The following is a 21,005-nucleotide window of genomic DNA, read 5'->3' on the forward strand; positions in this document are numbered from 1 at the left end:
AGGAGCCGTAACAATCTGACCAGCCAGACTATTTTCATTCCGACATTTTCAATCTCTTAAGTCTCATTGGTTGTAACCTGTTTTCTCCTGTAGACAGTTGGCAGTGGTGGCTTTGTGGTGTAATTAATTTAAAAATGCAATCTTTTATAACACGCATCAAAACGAAGATCAGTCTCTAAGCATGGGGCCGGGATTCGAACCGGTGTTGCTCTGCGTTGTCTTGCTTCCAAGACAATTGTGTTGCCCCTGTGCTATCTTCCTGCTGTTGAGAATTTTATGTTTAAACCCCTCTCCCTCAGTCCTTAGAGTAAGGAAACATTGCAGAACTGTTGGACGTTCCATAATTGCACCTTGCATCCATATTCATTATGTGCTTTGGTTTAGATCTTCCAGCAGAAGGGGGTTGTGCGCACAGGATACACATGAGCCAAATGATTCTCAGTCTCCCACACTCTTGATTTAATGCTGCCCAGCTTGAAGAGAGCAGCTAGTTTTTGTTCAAGCATCGACACCCTGGGTGGTTAGAATGGGCAAGCATTTTGTCAACAGGTATTTTCCTAGAATATTTTGTGTTGAAATACGGAACTTTCATAACATATTTCTAGGGTTCAGCTATCAGATGAAGGAATAGGTGTTTCATAGTTGACAGATGTAGCAGCAGGATGTGGTATTAGGATGGGAATGTATTGTCCCTAAATAAAGAAGACTCTGGGCATTAAATAAGGCTTGGTATTATAAAGACCTAACCTGAGATAATGTTTATATTTGTAATCAAGTTTCAATATGTGATGGCATTACTTTATTAACATGTTTTGTATGTTTATAGATTACGCTATGGACAAGGTCAATAGAATATGTTGGCTGTAGATACAGATTAGCACAATTGCTAGTTGCACAAAAAATAAAATTGTTTACTTTTTGTTTTTCAGGCATGTTACAAACACTTAGCCCTAGCCGTGATCCCAATGAGGTTCCCCGCCTGCCGGACCCTAACCTCATCTTCCCCCCAACTCCTAGACGCTGGAGCACACAGAAAGACTCAACACTGGAAAGGCCTAAGACACTGGAATTTGTGCCAAGACCACGTCCCTCCACCAATAGGCAGCGACTTGACTCATGGTGGTTCATCTCACCGAGCCGTAATAGGGGTGAATCATCTGCCAACAGCTCAAGTACCGAAACCCCAAGCAACTTAGACTCCTGCTTTGCCAGTAGTAGTGGTAGCACAGTGGAGGACCGCCCAGGGCTTCCTGGCCTGCTGCCTTTCCAAATGGGAATCCCTGTGTCTGAGCGGACGCTTTTAGACGTGGACGCAGTGGGGCAAAGCCAGGACAGCACTGTCCCACTGTGTCGAACAGAACAGAAAACAAATCAATCCAATGACTTCTGGTCTTAGCATGAACTTGTTTTTGTTAAAGAAACTGCAAACCGCATCACAACTCAACCATGATTTTTGCACTGAGAATGCACTTTGAAGACATTCGAAAAATGAGGCTAGTATGAAACTGACACTGCGATGATGTGCAATTGCCTTTCATATGAGAGACACATTTCCAATAGAAGCTGCTGACCCAAACCACCTAGTATTTATACAAATGACGTCTTCCCTTCTGTTTTTATTTCCGATGGACCAAGGAACGAGAAGTAGGGCGGTTGTGATGGAGAGCCGATATGTATGTTTGAAGAACTGAAAGCTCTTGGTTAGGGTGACAAACCACACAGGTGATGAAGACTGGGTTATTGAGCATGTTCTTTAAATGAATGACAATGAAGGCTTTTGGCTGTTCAGTAGGAGAGTATGCTTCAAATGACTTTGGCCAAATCTTGTGAGTGGCCTACCTTGTTCATCCTCTAATCCGTTCAATGCTGAAGTTTGTTTCTGTGTAGCCACATACTAGTTTGAGGTTTAAGTGGCAAAGAGTCCTTGTTAAGAGCAAATCTTTACTCTGTTTACAATAACTTCAGAACAGTACTTAAACGAGCATCCTGAATAATCAATGATATATGCAAATGAGAAATAATACTCTGCTCTGTTCCTTGCAGGCGTTCTGAACAGCAGTGCTGTAATCAGTGGGTCGCATCTGCTGCGCTTGTAGTCGGGTGTTCCCACTAATAGCCACAATGCTAGTATAGTGCCATTTGTGTGCTGCAAATCCAAGTAATCAGATAGCTGGCAGTCATCAGCAGGATAAGTACATGTGTATTTTGAATCCTACTGCATTAGTGTGCATGGAGGCATATTGAATAAGTATTATCAAGCCATCATATTCTCCCCAGGGGCACTCAGCATTTCCAGATCAGTAGCTTTCTGGAAACCTTGTGCACAATCTTCTTGCGTAGGTGGCGTGCAACCTTTGGCTCTCCAGATGTTCTGGCCCTCTGCTCCCACCAGACCTAGCCAGCATAGTTATTAGCGAAGGATCATGGGAGTTGTAGGGCAAACAGTCTGGAGAGCCGCATGTTGCAGACCCTTGTTCTAGAGTGTGAATGGAATAGCGGGATGTATGCAATACACATTTGCAATTGCTTTCCCTAATTACAGAGCCAAATTCAGGAAAAGGTTATTACAAAAAAAGCACTATCTGATTTTTCTTCCAGTGTTCTTGAAATGAGAACATTTATTAAAGGAGAGCAACAGAAAATCGGAACAAAAATAATGTTACACAGTATCTCCTGAAGACCTGTTTTGGCAAGTTTTCACTTGTACCCCTATGTCCTGTCCCCTTTCCTCCAACCTTGATGTGTGTCCCGGGGACGGTACCGGAACTTCCAGTGAAAAAATCTGTGCTTCCCCTTTAAATTTGATGCCAAATAGCCCCCCTTCATGCCATATTCTACCACCTCACCTCAGTCCCTTTTTCCGCGCCTACAGTGACGAACCTCTCGGCTTGCGCACAGTCGTGGCTTTTTTTGCAGCTTTGCGGGAGCTCCGCTTCCTTATTCTTTTTTCTATGCTCTTCTATACCGGCCTCCGGTTTCACACCTCCCCAGCACATGTGCGTTTCGGGAGGGCTCACACGTTGTGCCTCATGCAAGTGTGTGTTCCTGGCCTCTGATCCACATGCTCTGCTTGGAGTGCCTGGGATTGGAGCACTGCTCCGGCGCCTGCACCACGCTTACAACGTGGACCCTTAAGAACAGACTTGGATGGTGTCGAGAGATGTTTGACAGATCGCTACCCCAACACATTAAGGATTTTGCTGGTAAGGCGAAGCATCAGGACAAGGCTAGTCCCTTATTTAATAAACCACCCCAGCACAGGGATTACTTCCCTGGAGTCCCTGCGGTTGGGAGGGGCACGTTAAGCCCTTCTACTGGGTCCAGCCTGAGGCAAAGCAAGCTAGCGGCTTCCACGCCGAGGGGCCCCGCTATGCAGTAATAACATTGTGGCAAAAATGTCACCTTTACAAAAAATCGCTGCAAAAATGCTGTGGTTTGACCTGGTAAAGGTGTACCCCATTATACCATTTAAGGGTTGCGAGGATATCCTCGCTCCCCTTAAATGGTATAATGGGTCTGGGGGTTGCAGCGGTGTCACCTGCATCCTTTACATGGATTGCGGCGGCAAACCCACAGCCTTTTTGCCTCGATTATTTGTGTAAACAGCCATTTTTGCCACGATTTTAACACATGGAACCGGGGCCCAAAGGCACTACCAGGCCTGACACTGAGGGGCAGTTGAGCTCTTAGACCGCACCGCGGTGCGAGGGCTGTTAGACTCTGATACTGGACCAAGGTCCGAGGGGGTGCCTAAAGGCGACATGAGCCGGAATTTCTTCTGAGGCCCGTCCCAGTCAGAAGCCCGCAAGGGCAGGGCCAAGTGACACTGCGCAGAACCCAGTTTTTTGTGCATTGCTGAGGCATAACAGCTGCCCAACAAAATGGTAGTCGGCCACGTAACAGGCAGCATGTGGCCGGAGATGTCCAAAATAGTGGCGGGGCACACCCCGGCAGGTGAATCACAGGAGGGCATGCACACTGCATGCATCCTCCCCTTCTGAGTGGGTGGTTCAGGTGGCTAGTTCTCCTTCATTGCCCTTGCAGGGGACACATGGGCCTTCAAGGTACCCCTGGACTCCTCATCTTACATACCCTTATCAGGGGCATATGCTTTCCTTCATCCCGAGACAGGGGGACCCAGCTACACCGCAAAGGCACGGCCAACAGTTGCTGCCGGCATGTGAAGAAAGCTTCTTTAACTGCTTTCTTATGCTGATGAAGTCAGAGCAGATGTCTGGAATCCTCAAGGGGCTGATCAGGGCAGTCATACCCCAAATGGTGCTGCACCAGCAGCCTGCGGGCCCAATCTTAGCCACCCCGGTAGCACCAGCTCTGGTGCTGCCTGCGCCTCCTCCACCCCTTCCAACAACACTGCCACCTCCGCCAGTGTTTGCGGCACTATTGTGGCAGCAGGACATGACGGCCGGTGATAAATCGGGTGCTCCAGCCCCTCACAAAGATCACAGGGGGGGGGGGGTAAGCCGACAGCGATGAGGACAGTGACGATGCATCCTAGTCCGCTAGGGCATTCCATGACAGGGCGCAGGGCCTGGCAGGCTTTCTGGCCATGCCGGACAGGACTAGCAGGAGCCGGGGGTGCTCATGGAGGTCTTGTCCCTCAAATCGAGCAGCAGATAGGGGGTGCCCCTGCAGAAAATGTGGTAGCTGTGGCTAAAAAGCTATGGCTGAAAGCACACTCCAGTTTCAGGAAGCTAGAGGGAAGCGTGTTGCTGCTGGCGGTCCACCCCAGCCGCACTTGTCCGTAGTCACAGCAGCATTGCTATACCCGAAGCAAGCGTCGTCTTCGACCTCCTCAGCCAGTGCATGCCTATCAAAGGAGGAGAAACTACTGGAAGGGTGGCTTGGGGCGGAAGGTATACAGCAACACAGACCTTCACCTTAAGCAAGCAAACGCAGATGCCATTCTCGCCACAGCCAATCAGAAACGATGTTGAGAAATAGCCGCCTTCATCCAGGATCTCCCCTTGTAGAGACAAACGGCATTCAAGTTTGGTTCGCAAGAAGCGAGACTCGTAGCGCAGGACCTGCTGGAGGCTTCTGTCACCCCACATCAACACCGCAAGCATGGGGCATGTGCCTTGGGGTGGATATGAGATGTACCGAGTGGATCCACGCAACCAGGTTTTCCGACGGATGTCCAAGAACGCATAGTCCATCTCACCTTTGAAGGAGTCAAGCTCTTGCATTTGTCTGCATGGAGCTGAATAAAAAGAAGACCAGCACGCAGAGTGGCAAGTCCCTTAAGGTACTAGCCAAACATGCGGCAAAGTCCTTCACCCCGTCTATCATAGGATGGACCAGCTGGCTAGGTCCTTTGGTGGCCTCAGGGGCTTTAGCGACAAAAGAGCCAGTCAGCCTGACAAGTACCCGAGCCAACACTGAAGGAAGCAACCCAGGCTATCTACCAAGGGGCTCTTCCAGTCCCCCTCCTCCTCAGCCTCTGAGTCCAGAAAAAAGTGACTTCCACATTCAGGTCCACAACTACTTGGTAGGGAGCAGTCTTGCTCTCTTCAGGGACAACTGACGTCCACTAGTTATGAACCCATGGATTCTGTTTTTGTTTTCTCAGGCTTGAGATACTGTATTCCTCCTCAACCTTCTTGCCCCACCCTCTCTCCCCCACTTTTCCAAGTTGGGTCACCAGCACTCCTCAGGATCAGGCAGTGGAACCTGTCCCACCGGCAGAGAGGGGCTCTGGCTTCTATTCCAGAGTGTTTGCAGTCCCCAAGAAGAACCAGTTGGGCCTGCGAGTGGTGCTTGACCTATTCTGCCACAACCTCTTTCTCCCCTTAAAACATTTCAAGATAGTGACATCAGCCCAGATCACAGAGGCTCTCTGCGAGGTAGACTGGATGTGCGCCCAGGACCGCAAGGATGCCTACCTACACATCCCCATATTTCATCCGCACAGGAAATTTCTTTGGTTCACTGTACTTGGATATCCTCTCCAGTACAAGGTGCTGCCGTTTGGTCTAATCTCGGCCCCCTCCATTTTTGTTTTTGTTTTTTTCAGTAATTGTTACCATCACATTCACAACTGTGTAGGCACAATACAAAGATATGCTTATATAATAAGGTTGTCGAAGCATGCTGTAGAGCTTATCTAGACATTACCCACAACTTTCCCTCCCTCTTCTCCCTGTTTAACTGCATTTGCCTTTATCTCTAGAGCTGTGAAATTGTGTAAGTTACTCCTAAGATTCTTGTGTATTTATACTCCCACGAGTGCTACCACATGGTCTGTGTCAGTGCATTCCAAGACGCAATTCCCTCCTCACTTCTGGACGAACTAGTGTGCACCGCTCGCTGCCACACTACTGTTTCAGCCAAAGGCCATTTATGTAAATCGTGCCACCAATCTTCTATCCTGGTGCCTGTTGGGGATTTCCAGGACATGGCAGTTCTGCTCTTGGCTAATATGTATGTAAGATCTATCGCACCCCTGAATTTTTATAAAGTTTATGAATATGGATGGTGGCTCTGCTCAGGCTAAAGGGGCACCACCTGTATGTACCCTTATCTAAATGACTGGCTGTTGAGAGCCAGCTGGCCAGCCAGACCGCAGCAGTCCTGCCAGAGGCTGGCTGATATTCTATATCACCTCAGCTTCTCGGTCACTCAGAAGAAGTCCCAACCGAACCCTACGCAAGTGCTTGTCTTCCTGGGAGCCCATTGGAACACAGTGGTTCACAGGGTATTCTCCACACAGGACAGGCTGCGGGACATTCAAAAGGCGGCACATCACTTCCTGGCAAGGAGTGAGACGACAGCTTGGCGATTTCTAGCTTCATGCGTGCTAACAGTGCCCAATGCCAGACTAAAGATGAGATGCACCCAGTTGTAGCTGGTGTCTGCTGGGACCAAGAAAAGGAATGGGTCAGTCAAGGTGGCCATACCCCAGATCATGCATCTGGATCTCCAGAGGTGGTTGCAAACAGACAATGTAATTAGGGATACGCTCCTGTTGCCCCAAAAACTGTTGGTCATCATTATGACAGATTCATCCCTGAAGGGCTGGGGAGCTGCGCTGGGGGTGAACAGCATCTACGGGTTATGGAATCGACCGGAGAGGCAGTGGCACATAAATGCACTTAAGCCCAAGTCTATTGACCTTGCGCTAAAGGCTTTTGTGACTCAAGTAGAGGGCAAGTCAGTGCTAGTGAGAACCGACAGCTCCACCTCAATGTTTTACCTGAACAAACAGGGTTTCACCAGATCTCTTATTCTCTGTCTCATCGACATAGAGATCTGGGAATGGGCCCTACATCACAGTAACTACCTCAGTGCGGTCTACCTTCCCAGGGACAGTGATACGGAAGCAGATATGGCTGGATAGAAAGACCTACAAGTGAAGACCGGACCTCACAAAGCTAGCCCCAATATTCAGACAGTGGGGGGGGGGGCACTTTATATAATCGTAAAAGTAAATCCCACATAACATCTCTCAATCCAGCAGAAACAGAATTTGCCATAACAAATAGAATGGAAACACAGAACATCAGTCAAGCATGACAATCCACACCCCACATTCCCAGCCAGTACAGCATGGGTAGGAGCACTGCAAGCTTCCCCCTCACAAAAATTCAGAGAATAGGTAACCGTGTTAAGCTTCCCTCAGGCAGCAATGTGTACAACACCAGAGTGGCATCAAATGTGGCCTTAAACAGAAACAGCATGGGACACATGTGCAGGTTTTTGTCTCACATAGATGGTATAGCATGTACTGCAACCTTGCAAACCTCTGCCTCTGTGAACAGCGGCAGAAATACAACTTCTCTCATCTCGTACACACAGAACAGAAAACAGCATGAGCATCACTATAATCTCCCAGCAAATAGAACAGGCATGGGATGTGCAAACACTATGCAACTTTCCTGTGCAACCATTATGCAACTTTTCCTAAGTTAGGACAGTATGTTTTTCTTGACCAGAACAAACACAGATGTTTCGTGGTTGACCCCAGGAAATTTGGTAAAATAATGCATTACATTGTTGCATTGTATGGAATCATCCAAAGTGTTTGAGGAAAATGACCGAATGGGGGATTTGGCCAAATTTCGTCCATTCGAAAATTTCAAATGGTTGAAAAGTTTGTCCATATCACCCTTTCGGTGCTAGGGGTTGCAGGGTTGTCCCCCAAACCCTCTTTCACTATATTGTGAGCGGGGTTGCGGAGGTGTCCCCCGCAGCTGATCCCCAAAAAGCCCACAAAAAAAGTAAGACCCTGCGGCGCCGGTTCCTGAACAGGCGTTGCAGGGACACAGCGAGTCGGTGGTCGCCTCAAGGTAAGTATGGGTCTGGGGGTGTCAGTGTGGGTGGGGTTTGGGAGCCAAGTCGGAAATGTTCTGGGGAGGAAAGACCAAAAGTTATTTCGGAAAAATAATCTTAGGCTTTTCTCCCTCGAACATTTCCGTTACAGCCTTTCACCCCGATCCCATTGTATGACACCGGTTACAGTTGAAGTCTGTGAAAATCCATAGAATTTACCATCAGTTCTTTGGATGGTCACATGAAATAATTCAATAGAATCCAGGTTGCCCAGAGTACACGGGATCATTTTGCAACACATGTTCATGCTGGTCATCCCCAAATCAAGCCATGTGCCTTTGTCACAGTATATGTCAGCACTGGCAACATATAACATATTTTCATACATTTTGTGCCCAACAAATATCATCAGAAGTGTCTCAACAATATTTGCCATCATTGGCACTGTAAAACACTTGTTCATCCTGGTAGTGCCCATAGAATATCATGAGGCTAGACGCAACTATATAGGCTAATGTTTACTCTCCTCTGACATTCTGCTTTTTCCCAACACATATCACATTCACAACAATATAAGCAAGTTTTGACTCCTTATGTTGCTTGTGCCCAAAGAATATCATGTGACCAGTCTCAGTAACCTATGCCAACACGGCCTAATTCACTAAAGCTACGAATGCCCCAATATTATGAGTACAGTCACAACAATATATCCCAGAGTTGACCCCCTATATCATTCTGCTCATGCCAAAAGAATATCAGGCAGTCTGTTACAACAATAATATATTTCCATGCTAACCCCCTTGACTGTCATGCTTATTTTGCCTAAAGAAAACCATGATGCTGAAGTAAATGTATGCCAACATTTGTATAGTAAATCACATTTTCAAGCTTTTTTTCCTAAATTCTAATAGTGCAGCCGTTTTAAGAAACACTGGATTGGGGATATACTGGGAATCAAAAGTGTCAGTAGACCTGTTTTTCATAGGGGTCCCATATTACACTGTACAAACAAGCTAAATCCCTCTAAATAGGCCTTGGGGGTTCTTGTACAATATAATTTAGACAAACAAGTCTAGATAGTGATATTTTTTTAAGCACATTTGTCCTATTAAAGGTATAAAATTGTAGCCCAAAACCTTCATATAACATGTGTTAATAGTGGTGAACAACATATTTGAAGCTTTATAACTAATTCTTCACAAGTTGCCCATGGTGCAGAGGCCCACATGGAAAGCTCCAGAGTTCTCTGTAGGTCAGTCCAGCACTGCAAATTCTTTGATGTACCATTTGTCAGAGAAAACCCTCTCCAAAGAGTAATTCAAAGGAAACATCAGTAATCTCAGCTAAGCAAGTGTGCTTCTCATTTAAGCATTGTCAAAGCCAAAAGTTGTGGATAATATGCATGCGTAGGATAGGCATTTGCCAGGCACTACCACCTGCTCCGATGTTCACTTTCTCTTCTCTATTCCAGTTTGGCTATTGATGCCCCTGAGAGCTGAGGGGCAGAACAAAGATTATAAAACAATAGGGCACCTCACATGGCTGTGCGTGTGTCTGGGTCTCTGACGCAGGACCGCCCCCCACGGCGGCAGGCTGCAGCTAGTGCAGGGGCAGGGGCAGGGCGCCCACGGACAGTCCAGAACGGAAGGACATTTGCACGAGTGCACATGCAGTGCTAATGTGGAGTGAGGCCTGAGGCCCTGCGCATGGCACAGCGCCACGTCAACGCCTATACCCAACCCAAACCTCACGGTGCCTGCTGTGCTGCCTGCTGCTGAAGACAGTGCCACTTTCAAGTAGTCGAGACGACTCAAGGCAGAGAATAATAAATATATGTATACACAAAATGTATAAGTGGTTATTGCCTTCGGTGGCATTTGCTGCTTTAACATTTTCACATTATAGGAAAGTGGCTAACCTTGCCTACTGGTAGCACTGGCCCTGCCCATCTAGGATGGAGGAAATGGGACGGGACATAGGAGTAATGAAAGGAATGTTACTCACCATAGTGACTATAATACTCCTAGTCTTAAGTCCCTTTTCCTCCTTACGACCCATCTCCACCCCCCCTGGACATTATAATACATGGCCAAGCACCTTGTTAAGATAATTTGGCATGTAAAGGGTCTGAGGTGATGCGCCAGAGGGCGGGGCTATACGGCGTGCATACGCTGGGGCTGTTCCTGGCATCATATTTAATGGGGAAGCTCTGTTTTTTCGCTGGAAGGTCTGGTACCGTCCCCGTTCCGGGGGCGCCCATCAAGAATAGGGGAAAGGGGACTTTGGACTAGCAGTATTATAGTCACTCTGGTGAGTAATATTCCAAATATCTGATCACTGCGTTTTTATATTGGTTATTTTTTGTCTCCATTCAAGTCCACCATTTTGCGAGCTTGGATTTAATAATGGCTCCCAGTCAGAGTCCTCACTGCACAGTTCCTCAGCCACTGCAGGTGTCTGAAGGACAGCACAGAGAGGAAATGAGCCACAAAATGTCATCAGCAAAATGATGCCCACAAATTGGTCATTGCAGTACAGGCCTTGAACTGCTATGGCAAATGTACAATTCAAGATCCGGTGAAATGTGTTGTAAGCTACCATGAAACTTTTTTTGTCAAGGCTTTATGTCCACTTCGTTGCAGTTGGTGCTTTTGGTATCTGGCTGATGTCAACAAAATTAAGCTAACACTCGAGGGGTTGAGTTACGTGTTCAGCCTGTGCACTTAGTAAATTGCACACCGGATGTCCAACAGGGGAATCCATAATGGCCTTCTAAGATTACTAGTCACTGTAAGGCTATGCTCCCTGATTGCCTACGAGTCTGTATATTCTTGGAAGACGTATGTTGCTCTTTCTGCATCTGGGAAAGGTATGCAATTAGGTTTGCAATTGTTGCTTATGACCAAAGTCTCCCAATGTGCATGGTTTGTACAGGATATTCCCAACCCCCCACCCCCCATGTAACATGTGGAAACATTTCACCTATTTTACATTGCCCATGAGATCTGATTTTTGTTTTTCTCCTACTATTCAGCACTTTTCCCCCACATATTGTAGGACTGGATTTTATTTATATAATCATACCAGTCCTAGAATATGCTGAGAAGGCTGTATAGCGATATAAAGAACATTGGTTCTTCGTCCCCCACAGCAAGTAGCATGCTAAGCTTCCTCCATGGTCACATCATTTTCACCACTTATTGTGGAGACAAACATGCGTTCCATTTCGCAATGATAGCCTCAATAGGAGCAAGGAGATTCTGCGCCTGACATGATGATCTGATATTAAGAACTGCTACAAAGAAATGACATCCCACGCATGCTACAAACATTGTTATGCAGATCACACATTGGTAGCATTGTGGAACAGACAACATGACTTCAGTAATTCTGGTTATTAAAATAATGATGTATTGTTTAAAGAAAGAACCTGTGATTTTCCGACAGGTTTCTTTCGCCAATTGCTTGGTGAAAACCATTGAATGTAGTGGGAATCTCAGAGGCAGGTGGATTGACTGGAATTAGGATTTGCAGAACCTCTTTTTCTGGCTACCATGACATTTTAATTTTCAAAGGAGTAGACTGCCATCGTCAATTTTCCATTAAAGCAGGAATCTGAAACTAAGGTCAAGTTTCATATATCGGTGGTATTGACCAAATTCCATGGAGCATATTAGCCTGCCTCTTATTTTGCCCAGCTCTGCTTGTAGTCCTTGATCCATCTATGCACCTTTCTCAGCATACTAAACCTGGCTTCATCCTATTGGTCGAAGAGGAAGGAGCCAGTAAGCACAAGCACAAGCACATTGGATATGGTGTGATCAAGTTCAAAAAATAAAGATGGGTTTTAATAATCCTAATTCTCTGGGTTCAAGAATAGCTTGTAAAATAAGTGGAACAAATTTAGACCTTTAAAATAGGAACCACTGGTCCATAAGGGTATCAGGCATAAAGTTAGATACTTCTCTTTTAATATGAGTCGTTCTACTTCTGCTCATGGAAAATGTTTCTTGTTCTCCAATTTAAGAGTGTAGGTCACAAATCTGTTAACAAAATGCACCAGCAACACCAGCTCCCTCATTTGGTTGACTCCATTGCTGACGGCACGGCAAGACTTCAATACTGAAATGCTGCTGTCCTGTAATGACAATACGAAGATCGCCAATTGATGCCTCCAAAGGTCTTGATGGTCTTTCCAAAATCACAGTCTGTGCGTGCAAATTGGTGCAACGCTTCACAGCTTTTGAATACTGATCTAAACCCGGTGCGTCTTTGTGATCTGTGTCAGAATATACCCTTTGCATTATGCGCTCAAGCAATTAGTGATGTTGAATTAGAATGTAATTTGTGCATTAGAATCAAGAAACATGCATTGCCCTTACCAGTGCATGTGGACATCCTGCCAGTATCCTAACCTAAGTGGCTGCTTCTGGACCCTCACACACGGAGACCACAGCCAAATGGTTATGGGAATAGTTGTATCCTCTCTCCTCTAGAACACTCCGAATTATGGCTTAAATCATAATTTATATTTATGAGAGTTGGGAAGGAAAGAAAAACATCAGTTTTAGCAACTCTTATCTTCAGAGGAACCTGTAATGCTTCTGATGCATGATCTGTAATTTGGGCCAGTTTCTTGAAACTGAGACCACAATTTACAGCAAATTATTGATGATTTTCATTATCACCTGAATTCTGTGACATTATTAAATCCATTAGTTGTTGCAGGGATAAAGTGTCTTAAAACCTGATAGTCACTGGTTGTCATGCAGGCCAAAGATACGGATGGCCAGGCTTTGACATTCAACACACTCATTAACCATTTACTGGCCATCATCCTACAACGCACCACTGAGTATTCCTTCTACTGATTTCTCATGATCAGTCCATCTGAACATGTCAAAACAGCACTTAACTTACGTTTCCTGCATGCCATTCAAAATGTAGTACATGCGGCCTGATATGTAAATCGGGGGTGTAAAGAGCACCCCGCGAGCTCCCTAACTCAAAAACCCCTCCCCACTATTCACAGGCATCTATCTTCGCCCTGGAGCTGTATTTTGCAGAACCTCAGAAGATGTTGATGTGTAACATCAAAGGTGAAGTACTACATAACGGAACGTGGAGGCTCACCCCCGCAAAATGCAGTGAGGGGGCCCCTGAGATTCCAGCTACCCACATCTATATATCGGTTTGGTCATGTTGATCAAAAGACCATGACCAAATAGTCAGCGTTTAAAATGTCGTAGGACAAACTGTAGATCGACCATCTTCTGTAACAAAGAGACAATTGTTGATATATTGGTTAAATAATATAGATCAAACCCTATAAAACAGTACCAAGAACCGATTTAACATTGACCATTGTAGTTGCTAACTGGGATATGTTTTTTTATATTTGGAAAATAAGCGATAACAGTATAGAATTGTCAAAGATGTATCCTACAGGCAGTCAGGTGGCTACAATAAATTGGTAAAATGAGAAGACTTGTGTAAATCACAAATTTCATGTTCTGTTTTTTTCATTTAAGAATATAATTCACATAATTTAAAGGCAGTGGTGACTAGGTTTGAAGCCACCCGGTTCACCACAATTGCCGTCCCTGGTCACCAATAGAAACGTTTTCCACGCCTGACCTTTTAGCCAACAGTGTGTACTCGAAGTTCCATAAGTAAAACAGAAAGGCGTTTGGCTAAAAAGATAGAACTGTATAAGTGCTCCTGCTGGCATGGGATCCGTTTTTAGCTGTGGACTCCAGCGACGTTATTTTCGATAGAGAAGCTTTTTGTAACTCGCTCATAGGGGAATTATGCTCAATCCCGCCACTAAGAGGATTCCTTTCGAGACTACTCTTTTCTGGGGCTTCTAAATACTTAATGATGGCTGAAAAATGTCCCACATACCCATTGGATACCTTTCCAATGTCCTTAAAACCCAAAGGGCCTCATTACGGCTTTGGCGGTAGCCATGCCGCTATTGGCGGCGTGGCTGCCTCCAAAATCGGGTCCGGGTTCCCTGAATGGGGAATTACCGGGCCATTCTGAGTTTGGAGGGCCCGGTAATTCCTCCCTCAGGGAATCCGGGCCCGGACCTTTCCCATTCGAGCCCCCATAGGGCTCAATGGGAATGGGTGCAAGGAGCTAACAACGGCCGATTACGACCGGCCCGTTGTTGGCTCCCTGGTCCCCTCGCGGGACCCAGTAACGACGCCTGGTTTTACCAGACGTCCTTACCGGGTCCCGCAAGGGGACCCTGTAATCAGGCGAAATGGGTTTAACGGGTCTGCATCCATTTGCAGCACCCGTTAACCCATTCCGCCAGGGTCGTAATGAGGCCCAAAGTGTTGAAGCTGTATGTGAGAGCAAATGAGTTGGGTATCGAACTTTAAAGGGGCTGTTTAAGAATGTCACAGTGCCCAACCACCCAACCAAAAATCGTCCAACGAGGGGACCTTCTAGAATCCTTAGTTTTGCAGACTGCTGCTGATGCCGGGATGTGTAAAGACAACTGCAATTGTTTTTTTTCACAATTCCATGCATGCCAGAATGCCCCATTCTACCTCGCAGATGACAATCCAGGCCTGTTTTTGATTGTATTCCAGCACATATAGCCCTGTTTAAATATTGGCAAAATCCAGGACTACTGCAAATGCCAGAATGCAAAGGAAAGAACAGGACTGGGCTAGGATCTCCCAAAGGCAATGGAACTTCTTGGAGTATATTTTCTCTAAGCCTGTTGGTTCTAGTGGACAAAGTAATGATCAAAGTGCAGAATACCTGTCCCGAGACCTGTAATTAATGTACTTTTAAAATTAAAAAAGAACCATTTAAACAATATTTAATTCTGAACTGGAAATGCTGACCCTTTCCCTCTTTGTATTGTATGGTTGTGCTGGGAGAGGAGGTTTGGAAGCATCTCTTAAAATTGTTTCTGTCTGATTTGTACGTTTGTCTCATTGTTTACAGTAACTGCAACCGTATTATGTCAGTGTTTTTTTTATTTCTTTTTGTATTATTAATTTATTTAATGTTATAGGACTATATTTAAATGAAGCTGAAGAATACCTGATGGGAAGTATACTTGTAATTCTTAAACCAAGCGTGCCAAGCAGGCTTGGTTGAACTGTGAATATATTGTTGTATTGCAGAGTAATGCTGGTCCAGGCATTGCCTCACCATTGTAGCACACTGACTTGAATTAAATGGTTGCTACCACCATTAAAGTTCTTGTTTTAATTTCCTGTTTTGAGAAGCAGATGCAAATATGAATTTTGGGTCATTGCAAGTGTTTAGGGGCATGCAACAGCTAATGACCTAGTGACATTTCTAGAATTGGTGTAACATTGGGAAATTCTGTAGAGCAACTCTAGCAAGGAAGCAGTGATGTGATGTACAATGGGGGGTACCTGGGTACAAGAGAAGGAGGACATGGGTGGGGATGGTTAGCCGTAGTCCATATTTATTTTAATATTGTTTAAAGAACACGTCTTCATGGCTTTTTTCAAATGCAGGAATGTGGAGGTCAATCTGACGTCAGTTGAGAAGTTGTTACACAGTCGGAGAGTATAGCAGGATGCCGGTTTTCTTTCTTTTTTTTCCCTAATGTTTACAGGTGTTTCTTTCAAGTATGGGGATGGCATGGAGCTTTATGCTGAATTGGCCTCCAAAGATGGTGAGTTTTTCTGCTAGGTTGGATAGGGTGGTGGTCTTCATGGCCTTGTAAGTTAACAAATTGTCTTGCATGTAATGCTGGCTTGAACATGTAGCCAGTAAAACACTTTCAGGAAATGCATGATGTGGACTACTTTCTTCTGACCAGCAATAAAGAGTCTGAAGCATGTGGGGCTTCTGTCAAGGGAGGCGGAGGCAGAGTGGTGGCAGGCACATTGGCCAGTAGGATGTTGCTGCCATCGTGTTGGAAGTATACCAGAGCTTACATGTCACTTCAAGTCTGTTCAGACCAATGGTGTGCCTTTGCTGCCAACCCGGCTGTGTGCGTTTTCTTGGTGATGTGGGGCTTGAATGAGAGGTTGCTGTCGAAATTGAACCTGAGTGATGCAGTGTGGGTTCTCTTTAGTGGTGTTGCTCAGTCTAAATTTATTTCTGCCAGCCAGGTTTGGACTTGGGCTTACAGGAAGAGTTTCCTTGTGGATGACTTCTGTCTTTGTGATATTTTCAAATATGTGCTTGACATCAAAATCTTGTTATCGTGGTGAGGGTTTCATTTGATCGATGTCGTCATCACGCCATCTTCAGAAGAGGAGGATTTGGCGCATTTTTATTGTCTCAGTGAGGGAGGCGTTGACACTGCAGTGTTATGTGAGTGCTTTTGCTGGAGGTTTTTCTTAATAACGTGGAGGATGTCGTCTGTGAAGGTGGTGGCTTTGAGGGCTGTGGTGATGCCAGTTAGGTCTTGTAATGTTATAGTTTTCAACTTGGCCACTTTGATATGTTGTGTGGATTGATGGGATGGGTGTTTGCTGAGTGTTTGGTGTTCTTGATATGTTACCTGATCTTGCTGATCTTTTCTGTAAAGACCTTGTTATTGGTATTGCACTTGTTGGATTTAAGGTGTTGTAGGTCAAAGGATCAGGGGGATGCAATGTTTTCCGGCATTGAAGTGGGCTCTGATTTTGTTGGTAGCTTCTTCTAGGACTTTGGTGTAATGCTTGGTTTTTGCTGAGTAAATGAGTTTTCTGTGGGTTGCTCCGATTGTTATTAGGCTGCTGGGGTCTGTGATTGTTTTCAAATTACATTGGACCCCTTGGAGGCTCTGGGGGCTAGGTGAAGGCAACCACGTCATAATGCGACCCATGGACGTAGCCCATGGGAGAATCCCTACCCGTGTCTTCACTTCTTGGCCAACAGACACCACCAGCAGCGTAGTGTGAGCCTGAATAGCCCCAATGAATGCTTTGCTCCATGAAAACATCAGTATTTGTATTCTGTAGTTTGAAATACAGGATCCTCTTTGCATAAGCCCTGGCCGAACAACGTCAGGGAGGAGTTGAATCAGTCAGACAGCTCACAGACCACCATGTTTTTTGATGGAGACATGTGCCTCAATGATGAGCGAGTTCTTGCCTGATTTCAGGATGATGGGCAGAGGGTTTAAAACATCAATCTGCATTCAAAGAAGCTAATTAAGGAAGGCCAGGGGAATGGAAAATATGTGTACCTGTGGCTCTGTTCAAAAGCAAAAACAGTGTGTAAATATTAGATGAGATGTTCATCCAATCGTGTCAAACTGCTGTGATAAATAGATCTGCTGACCAGGCCGCCCAATACCATTGGATGCAGTCAGAGAGACTGCTCTGCAGAGAGCCTGTTAGGGGCTATAACGTGGACAAGGCCATAGATGCCTAGGTAGAAGTTGTCTTGATACCCACCTAGCAATGTGACCTAGACCCTGGCAGGAATTGGTGGCTAGTGGAAGGGAGGAAGATGTTTTGGTGGCGGCCTGAAGGAGAAAAGTGTTAGTAGTGAAACCCCCTTATAACCTGTAAGCACACATTGGCACGGACCTATATTATCAAACAGAAGAGAAGCACACCCGTAAGTGCCTGAGTTATTATGTTTAGGACGAAACAAAAGAGAACCTTGGCAATAGGGACACACTACCTAAAACCCAAACAGGGGTACGTACGTCCACCAACCACATGTAAATCAAAGCTCTCATGGTTAGCTGTTGGGTATACCCAATCACTTCCTTTAGTCTGTACAACTGCTAATAACAATCTGAATCCTAAATAAGCAGTAGTGTTTTTAGTACATAGATAACACCAGGATTTGATAACTGGGCCGAGACTTCCTGCGTTTATTTCATGGTAATGTATGAGTTTTCACAGCCCTCTTTATATGACCTGTGGCGAGTCAGAAGGAGGACACGGACAATTTGTGGACATGATTCACATTTTGTCAATTAAAGTAAAGGATAAGGTCTAACTTTCCCCATCACTATGGGTGACCCGTGTCTATATTTCTAACTAAGATGCTTGTCAGTCAGTCATGAATGTCCAAAGGAACCATGCAAAATGAGGTCTGGGAGCCCCTCTACCGAGAACGAACGTGGCCAAATAACCTGTTCTTTGGCAAGGTGCCCACTTCGGAGGGTCTGCAACCATGTTATAGCTCACTATACTTTTCACTGAGGTGAAATATTCATTTGCATATCGGTCTTCGTCCCACCCACAAGGGCAGGCAAGCACTGAAATGCTAGGCAATTCTCCTCTGAATAAGAGTACCAACAGCAACCCCAGACACGTGTTCAGCCTAGTCGGGCCTCATCATTGAGGTGAAGCTGTGCCTCTCTAAGCGCATTGAGCAAGGGCTCCACATCTGGATAACCCTGGGTAACTTAGGGTGAAACCCCAAGTCCCTAAATGTACAAAAAGAGGTCCGTCAGCCCCTCTACCGAGAACAAACACGGCCAAATAACCTGTTATTTGGGAAGGTACCCACTTGAAAGGGTCTACAACCACGTTTTAGCTCATTGTACCTTTCACAGGAGAAATATCCATTTGCATGTCTGTCTTTGTCCAACCCACGTGGTAGTAGACCCTACTAAGTGGAAGAAATACATTCTTTAGAACAGGGTATTTAACCCATGTTCGTTCTCAGTAGAGGGGCACCCCCACTCCTTTGTAAAACTTGGGGATTCGCCCTAAGTAACCTAGGGTATTCCAAACGTGGACTCCTTGCTCACTGTGTCTTAGAGAGGCCCAGCTTCACCTCACTGACGAGGCCCGACTAGCCCGAAACGCATGTCTGGGATTGCTGATGATGCTCTTGTTCAGAGGAGATTTGCCTAGCATTTCGGTGCTGGACTGCCCTTATGGGTGGGACAAAGACTGAAATGCAAATGGATATTTCTACTCTGTAAAGGGCGCAGTGAGCAAAAACGTGGTTGTAGACCCTCTTGAGTGGAAGAAATTCCACAGAACAGGGTATTTGACCCATGTTCATTCTCAGTAGAAGGGCTCCCACACTCCTTTGTAACTTGGTAAAACTTGGGGTTTCACCCTAGGTAACCTAGGGTAATCCAGACATGGACCCCTTGCTCACCCGGTCTTCGAGAGGCTCAGCTTCACCTCAGTGATGAGGCCTGAACATGGTATTTGACCCATGTTCGTTCTCAATAGAAGGATTCCCACACTCCCTTGTCCAAAGGAACCAGTCTGTAATCCCAAACTATCCTAACTGCCCCTGCCACTATGAAAACTAACCTATATCCGGAGAATGTCCCCCTTATCCTTGAGGGTACTTAAGTACCAATCTGTAGACTTATTTATTGATCTGAAAATCTCTAATATTCTCTTGTAATTTCTTTTATGAAGTTCTGTAATTCTTGAATTGCTTTTTGTACTCTTACTTTCTTCTTGGGATCCCTTTTGGGATTCTTTTGCAAGATATGGATTGTTGGTTATCACCTCCAGCGTATCCTAGATACGATTATTCTGATAACCTTTCTCTCTGGGTGAATGACCATTCGACTTGTTTTTCTCTACTGGCTGATTTACATGGTTCAGTGGTGCATTTTATTTTTGTCTCAAATCACAATGGTATTGCTCTCTTGTATCACAACAAATTAGATCCCACTGACCTTTTCTCACAATGCCACTTCTCGCTCTTGCATCCTAACAACTTAATTTCATCTGTTTCAAGGATAAGTCTGTTTCATAATTTGTACTTTTCAGTCTCCCGCTGTTCATGTGTTCCCCGTTACCTTTTGCTATGAAGGAGAATGTACTCGGGAGGCTTGTTCCTCTGCAACCTCTTCTTGGGCTTCTGAGCATGGTCACATTGCCTTCGTCAGCATGCTTTTCCTTGTGGTCTCTTTTTCCGATATGGTGTTCTGGTCTTCTGATGAGGGGCCGGAGATTCTCAGATTCTCTATTCATAGTGATATCAGCTATGTTTCTGTGACCGTCTGTCCACCACAGGCTTTCCGTGGTCTCGCCATCACCTTCTTCTCGGTTTCTCTCTGCTGGTCTCTCGCGCTGGTGTTGCGTCATGGCTCTGGTGTCCCAGTCTCTCATTCTGGGCTTTTGCCATGCAGCTTTCTTGTACTGGCATTGTGCCATGTCTCCGGCGTCCCAGTCTCTTGCGTTGGTCTCCTACCCGGTTGCTTTCTCCTAACCGGGCTGTGGCGTAATTTTGGCATTCCAGCCTCTCTTGTTGGGCTTCCACCCTGTTGCTTTCTCGAGCTGGGTCTGCGCCGTGACTTTGGCGTCCCAGCCTCTCGTGTCAGGCTCCTGACCGGTTGCTTTCTTGTGTCGGGGCTACACTGTGGCTTTGGCATTCCAGCCTACTCTGGCGGGTGAATTAGAAACTCTCAAGTCTCCTCACTAGTGCGTACTCTGCCTTGTGAGAAACCAGAAGGTGTCTCACCCACTCGTCCCCGAGGATCTGTCATCCAGATGGCCTGGACACAACAATCGCTTTTGGATCCAGTTCCTGGTGGCGGACCAGTGCGGGAGGATATATAGTGGGAGTGAGACACCAGATGGTGAGATGCAGTATCGTAGGGAACTCATGGTGACAACAGTAAAAACAGACACAAGTGATCAAAGTTCAAGGGTGTTTATTAAAATGTATAGGTGTTAGGGAATATTCTCTGTTTAGGCTGAATTTCCTAACCTAGTGAGTCCCCCAGCAGCTTTGCTGGATTTCTCGAGTTTGTTTTTTTCTCCTGCCAAGAGTGAGACTCTCTTCCT

At 45.7% G+C, this 21,005-nt stretch overlaps 1 protein-coding gene across 1 annotated transcript in view; it reads left to right on the plus strand.

Moving 5' to 3' along the window:
- MAP3K9 (mitogen-activated protein kinase kinase kinase 9) overlaps window positions 1-15,512 on the plus strand; it is a 623,616-nt gene extending 608,104 nt beyond the window's left edge. The window contains exon 11 of the mRNA XM_069638859.1: window positions 930-15,512. Within this exon, the coding sequence (XP_069494960.1) occupies window positions 930-1,396 (467 nt within the window). The 3' untranslated portion in view covers window positions 1,397-15,512. The remainder of the gene's footprint in view (window positions 1-929) is intronic.
- Window positions 15,513-21,005: the final 5,493 nt, after the last annotated feature.

Source organism: Ambystoma mexicanum, chromosome 14 (genome assembly GCF_040938575.1).
Source record: "Ambystoma mexicanum isolate Mex_15411 chromosome 14, UKY_AmexF1_1, whole genome shotgun sequence".
Classification (NCBI taxonomy): domain Eukaryota; kingdom Metazoa; phylum Chordata; class Amphibia; order Caudata; family Ambystomatidae; genus Ambystoma; species Ambystoma mexicanum.